The sequence below is a fragment of the Rhinoraja longicauda genome, unplaced genomic scaffold (assembly GCF_053455715.1).
Source record: "Rhinoraja longicauda isolate Sanriku21f unplaced genomic scaffold, sRhiLon1.1 Scf001809, whole genome shotgun sequence".
NCBI classification, from domain to species: Eukaryota; Metazoa; Chordata; class Chondrichthyes; order Rajiformes; family Arhynchobatidae; genus Rhinoraja; species Rhinoraja longicauda.
The window spans coordinates 7,343-16,703 of NW_027603024.1; the positions used below are offsets into that span (position 1 = coordinate 7,343).

The 9,361-nt window shown below is 47.8% G+C and overlaps 1 protein-coding gene across 1 annotated transcript; it reads left to right on the forward strand.

Annotated features, from left to right (window-relative positions):
* Window positions 1-222: 222 nt before the first annotated feature.
* Window positions 223-6,497, forward strand: LOC144591765 (E3 ubiquitin-protein ligase TRIM69-like; the record flags this gene model as incomplete). Its single annotated transcript, XM_078395795.1, has 5 exons — window positions 223-330; window positions 420-653; window positions 2,588-2,610; window positions 2,692-2,810; window positions 6,433-6,497. Coding segments are annotated over exons 1-5 (480 nt in total), but the record flags the coding sequence as incomplete, so codon positions are not given.
* Window positions 6,498-9,361: the final 2,864 nt, after the last annotated feature.

Genomic DNA, 9,361 nt, shown 5'->3' on the forward strand with positions numbered 1-9,361 from the left:
CGCTGGAGATGAAACACCTGTCCCTGTACCTTCTCCCTCACGTCCATGCAGGGACTCCAGCAGTCCTTCCAGGTGAGACAGCCCGCGGCTCTCTGCTGATACGCTTCCCGACCCGATGAGTTCTCCAGCAGTTTGTGTCTTTTTGTAAACTTTCATGTGCAGTTCCGTGTCTGCAGTTCATTGTTTCCGTCTGGTCTAATTCTTTTGCTCACTGAATCTGAATCTCAATCCCAGGAGCTGATTAAAACTTCCTTGGAGATTCTCACAAAAAATAAATCAGCGGTGGAGGACATGGAGCAGCAACAGAAAGAGAAGATTTCTGGAGTCCGGGTAAGGTTTCCAGTTTCCCTTCTCTGATCTTGTGCTATTGTCTTAGATTCCAGGCTCGATAATATTGACCTTCACCTTTCATTTGACAGGAACAGTCACATAACCTGTTGACCTACATCACATCGGTATTTGCTGAACTGCGCCAGATTCTCAATGAGAAAGAGCGGCTCTTTCTCAGGGATCTCCGGGAAGACGAGGAGAGCGTTCTAAATCCAATGGAGAATAATCTACGAGCGATTCAAGAGGAGATAAACTCTATTCAAGAGAAACTCTTAAAGCTGCCGGAGCGGATGAACCAAACGGACAGTTTGATATTTCTGAAGGTAAGGAGTTACAAATTCAATTTGATTCAATGTAAGGCTGTGAAAGTCGACTCGACTTATCTCTAAAATAAGTACGCAAATCACAAGACTCAGTTAAATCTTTTTACTGAAACACCAAGGTGGGAGAAGGCACAGAGACCTGAGTTCACTGTTGTTCGCTCAAACACCTGCTTCTGTCCTCTCAAAGAACATACCGATTAGTCAATATTTATACAGTTGAAAACAGCACAATTTTCAGTAATTTCCCATGGTTACATAGCATAAAGCAGTCTCAGCAGATACATAGTAGAGTTCCCATAATAGAGTTCCTTTAATTGTGTTAGGGAGTCAAACAGGAGTACAGGGGAGTAAAGGGAGTCACATAGCTAAGATGATTAGAGAGGTACCGTTAGGCGATAAGGAGGTACCATAACATCTAGTTCAGAACATTGAAATGTCCAGGACTCAACAACAAACCCAGAAAAACAACTTGTAAACCATGGGAAGCAACTTCTTATCTGCAGGTGCCCAGGACTGTGAAGGACTACCTTGCAAAAGCCTGTTTTCAATACAATAACCAAAACAAGCTTTTGTACAGATCTTTCTAACAAGCTGCTAAGGTTTCGAACTTCCCAGCACAAAATGTCCTCCAAAGGTGCCACAAAATGGTTTCCCCAAAGTTAGCTTCCACAAGGCCACAATCACAAAATAGTGGGTAACAGTCTGAAATAAATGCAGAATTACCCAATAATTCAGGGCTGATTGAAACAGCCGTCGGTAGGGAAGACGAACACCTCATATTTTGAGCAGACGACAACCCAACGACAAGAAACATGTATTCTCCTGTTACAGGTAAACCTTATCCCCTTCAGACGTCCCTGTTCCTTCAACTGTTCCCCACAGGCATTTCTTTTCATCCCCAGTCCCCGTCACCACATTGCATCCCCTTCTCCAACCGTTGATCCCCCAACCCATCCTACTGGGAACCCAGCACATTCTCTCCTGTTGATTTCCACCACATCCCTTCCATTGCATTCCCCATTTATCTTCCTGACCAGATTCCAATTCTGTAGCAAGTTTTATCCCCTTCGCCATCAGCCGCAGGGATATCCATCAGTCTGTCATATGTCCCTCCACACATAAATTCACCTATCCCTTGTCACTTATTGTCCCAGTTCCTTCCCCTCCCATCCCTTTACCAGCTCTCTCCCATCTATTCCAGAAGATTGAAAGAGGCTCCTGACTACATGCTTCATCTGTACATTTCCCTCCTCAGATGCTGGCTGGCCTGATTAGGATTCCACTATATGCAGTACCTTGTGTCTCCAAATAAATGATTTAGTTGTTCTGGGGCCATATTACTGCTTCACTCACATTATCGCACCCCAATCAATCGCAGGGCGAGCTGCATCTTTATCGGAAAGAGACGTTGTACTTATCACATTGAGCCAGTCATATTTTCCACGTTGTTCAAGCCTGGTCTTCTCTTAGTCTGATATGAACATCTAGTCACAAGCTGGCAACATGATGTCTGTGGAGACAAAGGTTGGTAGACGCTATGCGTCCCCTCTTGCTGACCCACAGGGTGCAAGACGAATCAGGGGGCGCTTGAAGTGGCAATGCAGGATCTTTGGCGAATAGGATAGACGAAAATTCCAAGGCATGTTCCACAGACATTAAACGCAAGAGGGTAACAGTGAAGAGAGGGTGACCCCTGTTGGACAAATGAGGTAATTCACAACTGGAACCAGAGGAGGTTGAATCGCCCCATCAGTCCAGTATTAAATATACCCATTACATGTAATTAATACATAATACTGCACTGATGGGGCGCTGCTCCAGCATTAAGAGCTGGGATCTGTCGGAAAATTGTAACAATTTGGCTGATATTCCCGCTGTCACGATGTGGACGCTCAATGTAAATTAATTGATCTTTCTGATGTTTTATATTTCAGGAGGAAACTCGTCAGAAGAGGAGGTGAGACTCTCTGCACTGTTTTGGTAATTAACTCAAAAATCGTAGATGCGGGTCTTATAACCGGGTGTGTAATTCATGCAGGATAAGAGATGATCAGCACACGCTGTCAGTAGCAGACGGTGCCCTGGAAGTTGGAAAGTTCGATCACCCATTTTTGTTGAACACGGTGTTCCGTGAGGTGCCCGATGGCATTAAGAGAGGTAAAAACTTTTTTTTAAACCGTTATAGTTCTTTAAGTATTAATTACCTGTCCAGTGTATACTTGAATTTAGAGAAGTCAGTATTCATACCGCTGGAGATGTCAGTTCCCTGAACACAACCACAGTACAAACAACAGACAATAGACAATAGGTGCAGGATGAGGCCATTCGGTCCATCGAGCCAGCACCGCCATTCAATGTGATCATGGCTGATCATTCACAATCAGTACCCCGTTCCTGCCTTCTCCCCATACCCCCTGACTCCGCTATCCTTAAGAGCCTATCTAGCTCTCTCTTGAATGCATTCATAGAATTGGCCTCCACTGCCTTTTGAGGCAGAGAATTCCACAGATTCCCAACTCTCTGACAAAAAAAGTTTTTCCTCATCTCAGTTCTAAATGGCCTACCCCTTATTTTTAAACTGTGGCCCCTTGTTCCGGACTCCCCCAACATTGGGAACATGTTTCCTACCTCTAACGGTCCAACCCCTTAATAATTGTATACGTTTCGATAAGATCTCCTCTCATCCTTCTAAATTCCAGTGTATACAAGTCTAGTCGCTCCAGTAAACCTACGCTGCACGCCCTCGATAGCAAGAATATCCGTTCTCAAATTTGGAGACCAAAACTACACATAGTACTCCAGGGCTCACTAGGGCCCTGTACAACTGCAGAAGGACCTCTTTGCTCCGATACTCAACTCCTCTTGTTATGAAGGCCAACATTCCATTGGCTTTCTTCACTGCCTGCTGTACCTGCATGCTTCCTTTCAGTGACTGATGCACTAGGACACCCAGATCTCGTTGTACGTTCCCTGTTCCTAACTTGACACCATTCAGATAATATAAGAAAATAACTGCAGATGCTGGTACAAATAAATGTATTTATTCACAAAGTGCTGGAGTAACTCAGCACGTCGGGCAGCATCTCGGGAGAGAAGGAATGGGTGACGTTTCGGTTCGATACCCATCAGTCTGTCTGTCAACCAATTTTCTATCCATGTCAGTACCCTACCTCCAATACCATGTGCTCTAATTTTAACCACTTATCTCCTATGTGGAACCTTGTCAAAGGCTTTCTGAAAGTCAAGGTACACCACATCCACCGGCTCTCCCCTGTCAATTTTCCTAGTTACATCCTCAAAAAATTCCAGAAGATTAGTCAAGCATGAATTCCCCTTTGTAAATCCATGCTGACTCGGAACGATCCTGTTACTACTATCCAAATGCTCCGCAATTTCGTCTTTTATAATTGACTCCAGCATCTTCCCCACCACTGATGTCAGACTAACTGGTCTATAATTTCCCGTTTTTTCTCCTCCCCGTTTCTTAAAATGTGGGACAACATTAGCTACCCTCCAATCCACAGGAACTTATCCTGAATCTATAGAACATTGGAAAATGATCACCAATGCGTCCACAATTTCTAGCGCCACCTCCTTAAGTACTCTGGGATGCAGACCATCAGGCCCTGCTGATTTATCACCCTTCAGTCCCATCAGTCTACCCAACACCATTTCCTGCCGAATGCGGATTTTCTCCAGTTCCTCTGTCACCCTAGGATCTCTGGCCACTAGAACATCTGGGAGATTGCTTGTATCTTCCTAAGTGAAGACAGATCCAAAGTACCGGTTCAACTCGTCTGCCATTTTCTTGTTCCCCATAATAAATTCCCCCGCTTTTGTCTTCAAGGGACCCACATTTGCCTTGACAATTCTTTTCCTCTTTACATACCTAAAAATGTATGTAGAGATGTCAGTTCACTGAGCACAACCACAGTATACACAACAGACGAGCTGTTGGATGAACGTTGTTACTAAAGTGAACATTCTGGCGTTGGGTTTTACGCGCCGCGGGCAGTCCAAAAACAGAGCATGTCTGGTGAAAGTAAATCGGTAAATTGTATTCTCTAACCGGTCTTGCTGGTGCCCGCAAAGCTCAGGAAGCAGGTTCTCCATTTCTAGATTTTGCTCACAGAACAAGCAGTCGCGTGTTTCCCGTAGTAGGCTGGCATCTAAATTATGTTCAGCGTGTTGTCCCTGCTGTTGGATGTTGGTGGAGTTGCGCGTGGTCCTGATGCCAATTTGCAGGAAGCGCAGTCCCGTTCGGATTCTCCTCCCTGCTCTCCCGCGATCCCGAAACACCTGCCACTGACACCATTTATACCTCACGCTGCCTCGGCAAGGCCAGCAGCATAATCAAGGACCAGTCTCATCCTGGCCACTCCCTCTTCTCCCCTCTCCCATCAGGGAAGAGGTACAGAATTGTGAAAACGCACACCTCCAGATTCAGGGACAGTTTCTTCCCAGCTGTTATCAGGGAACTGAATCATCCTACCACAACCAGAGAGCAGTGCTGAACTACTATCTTCCACGTTGGTGATCCTCGGACTATCCTTGATCGCACCTTGCTGGCTTTACATTGCACTAAACATTATTCCCACATCATGTATCTGCAAACGTATTGATTGTAATCATGTATTGTCTTTCTACTGACTGGTTAGCACTCAACAAAATATTTTCGCTGTACCTTGGTAAACTGTAACTCCTCTTCCGACACCTCCAATCCCACGCGGTCCCCTCCTTTCCTCGCTACTCCAGTCCGTTTCATCCTACCCGCCTAACAGTCACAATAAAACTTTATTAGCCAAGTATGTTTTGCAACATACGAGGAACTTCATTTGCCATACAGTCATAACAGTAAAAAGCAACAGGACACACAAAATACATTTTAACGTAAACATCCACCACAGTGACCCCTCCACATTCCTCACTGTGATGGAAGGTGAAAACAGTTCAATCTCTCCCTTCTTTGTCCTCCAGCGGTCGGGGGCTCGAACCTTCTGTGACCAGATGTGTCCATGGTCCCAGATCCCACATTTTAAGGCAGAGATAGCTGGATTCTGCGTTAGTACAGGTGTCAGAGGTTATAGGGAGAAGGCAGGAGAAAGGGGTTAGGAGCGAGAATTAGATCAGCCACGATTGAATGGTGGAGTAGACTTGATGGGCCGAATGGCCTCATTCGAATACTTTCATTTATGACCTTATGACTGTCCAAATTCACCTGATAACCCAGCCCTTCAGACCTGATGAAGTTGTTGTAAACCCTTTTGCACCCACTCCAATTGACTAACAAACCCACCCTTCCCTTTGTCTCACCCTCCACTCAAAAAACACAGGAACAGGTCATCTGGCCCCTCGTGTCTGCCCCCCTTTCACTGTGATCATGACGACCCCACCACGCACCTCTACCTCCTCTTTAACAACCTCAAATTACCACTCACCTCAATATCCACCTGCTCCGATCTGCCTCCATATCTGAATAACCCGCTTCGTTCCTTCATCCCCACCGCAATCTCCCAATCCTCCTCACTCTCCGCACTCGTCCCCCCCGTCCACCCTCCCCCACCTCACGAAATTCCCCTCTCCATCTCTGGATTAAAAACTCCGGGAAAGATGTCTGTTGTCCACCCGATGTGGTTGTGGGTGAAACCCCGGGCAGGGTTTCAGTTGTCCGCCCGCCTGTGCCTGAGGCCGAGCGGCCTCTCCCCCGGTCCCGGGGCCGCGCTGCCCGAGTCTCCCCCCGACCCCCGGGGACTCTCTGATTCTCTGCTTCTCCCCCCAGTCTCCGTCACCCTGGATGTGGAAACAGCGCATCCGGTGCTCGAGGTGTCTGAGGATCGGAAGTGGGTGAGATGGACCGGGCCCCGGAGGCGTCTCCCTGACACCGGGAAGAGGTTTACATACAGTGTGTGTGTGCTGGGATCGGAGGGATTCACATCGGGGAGACATTACTGGGAGGTGGAGGTGGCGGGGAGTCGGGGCTGGAGTCTGGGAGTCGCCGCAGAGTCTGTGGAGAGGAAGGGAGGGGTCACACTGACCCCGGAGACTGGAGTCTGGAGCATCAGGCGGCGGGGTGACGAGTTTGATGCATTCACCTCCCCTCCATCCCGTCTCCCCGCCCGTCCCATCCCCGGGAGGGTGGGAGTTTATCTCAGTTACGAGTCCGGGACAGTTTCATTTTACGACGCGGACACCAAGTCCCATCTCCACACCTTCACTGGGAATAAATTCACGGAGAAACTTTATCCATTTTTAGGGTTTTGGGCTGAAGGTCAGTGGCTGAGAATCTGCTCCGGTTCCGCTCCGGGTGTGTAAAAGGGTCGGGTCCCGGGAACGGCGTCAGGAGCGGGGCTCAGGGGCTGTGGGGCAGAAACCCGGTGGTCAACAGGTCGGCGCTGAACGGCTCCCATTTAATCCCCAAACTGCAACATGACTTCCCAACTTCCATCCTCAATACTCTGACTGATGAAGGCCAATGTGCCAAAAGCCTTTTTGACCGCCTTATCTACCTGCGACTCGACCTTCAAGGAACCATGCCCCTGAACTCCTAGATCCCTCTGCTCTACAACACTCCCCAGAGGACTACCGTTCACTGTGTGGGTCCTGCCCTTGTTCGACGTCACAAAATGCAACACCTCATTACAACATCGCAGGCTCCAGTCTGCGACCCGCTGGAGCGCACATCACCCGCTGTGGCTCCGCTCACGTTTGTAACTCTTCACCTTTAACTTGACGTTTAATAAAGTCTTTAAAAAATAACCCGTGTTTGAGTTCTCTCCGCGTCTCCGCGTCACGGTACAGAGATCTCTTCAAACAGCAGACACAAGGATCCGTGGATACTGGTTTTACAAAAGGAAAATGACACACAGAGTGCTGGAGTAACTCAGCGGGTCAGGCAGCATCTGTGGAGAACATGGATAGGCGACGGTTCACAGAGTGCTGGAGTAACTCAGCGGGTCAGGCAGCATCTGTGGAGAATATGGCGAGTTGACGTTTCGGGTTGGGACGCATCTTCAGACTGAGAGGAGTGGGGTGGGGGGGGTGTGAAGCTGGAAGAGAGGAGGTGCAGGACAAAACCTGGAGAATGATAGGTGGATAAAGGTGAGGGCGGAATTTGATAGGCAGACAGTTGGACAAAGACCAGCGTTGAAAACACAGAAGGTGTGAAACAAGAAGATAATGGTAGACACAAAATGTTGGAGTAACTCAGCGGGTCAGGCAGCATCTCTGTAGAGAAGGAATGGGTGACGTTTCGGGGCGATACACTTCTTCAGACTCCCGCCCCCTCCCCTGACATCAGTTAAACCAGCATCTGCAGTTTTTTTTCCTATACAAGAAGATAATGTTCACCTCTGCTCTCTTGCAATTGCAACTTTTTCTTTTTATGTAGGAAGAAGGAAATGCAGAAACTGGTGATACAGAAAAGGACATAAAACGACACAAGGACACAAAGTGCTGGAGTAACAACGGGCCAGGCGGCATCTGTGGAGAACATAGATATCCATGATCTCCAGGGTTGGTGCCTGACCCGCTGAGTTACTCCAGCACTTTGTGACCTTGTGTCTTTTTATGTTTAGTGTATAGTTTACAGTTTGAGAGCGGAAACAGGCCCATCAGCCCACCGTGTCCCCGCCGATCAGCAATACACCAGTTCTATCCTACACGCTAGGGACAATTCAGGTTACGCCTGGGTTTGCTGAGCAAAACACTGCAATAGCTGGGCGGACCACCTGCGTACATAGATCTTTGTTGTCAGAATCCGGTGATCTATCAACCACACAACACGTCCTTCTACAATCATTCTGTAGAGGGTCTTGACCTGAAACCTCGTCTACCCCAAATTCCCCAGAGATGCTGCTTGGCCCGTGGAGTTACCCCATCGCTTTGTGTCAATTTTCTGTAAAGCTGCTTCTGCGGTTCCTCGTGGGCCCCTGGTGATCAACGTCAGGCTGGGCTGTGAGTGGGGTGGGGGGGGGGGGGATATGAAGATGGAGTTAAAGGGGAAGCGAATACAGGAGAAACTGTAAAGGACTCTCGAATGAATGGGAAGGGAAGTTCTAGAAGGGATATGAGAGTAAGGTCAGGGCCAATTGTGACCGGCGTGAGAGGGGAGGTAAATACCGAAGTTAAAGTGTTGTATTTAAATGCGCGAAGTATAAAAAATAAAGTGGATGAGCTTGAGGCTCAGTTAGACATTGGCAAGTATGATGTTGTGGGAATCACTGAGACATGGCTACAAGAGGACCAGGGCTGAGAGCTGAATATTCAGGGGTACACAACGTACAGAAAAAACAGGCAGGTGGGGAGAGGGGGCGGGGTAGCTCTGTGGTAAGGAATGATATTAACTCCCTTGCAAGGGGTGACATAGAATCAGATGTAGAATCAGTATGGATAGAGATGAGGAATTGTAAGGGTAAAAAGACCCTAATGGGAGTCATCTACAGGCCCCCAAACAGTAGCCTCGACATAGGGTGCAAGTTGAATCAGGAGCTAAAATTGGCATGTCGCAAATGTAATGCTACGGTGGTTATGGGAGATTTCAACATGCAGGTAGACTGGGAAAATCAGGTTGGTAATGGACCCCAGGAAAGAGAGTTTGTGGAGTGCCTCCGAGATGGATTCTTAGAACAGCTTGTACTGGAGCCTACCAGGGAGAAGGCAATTCTGGATTTAGTGTTATGTAATGAACGTGATCTGATAAGGGGACTTGA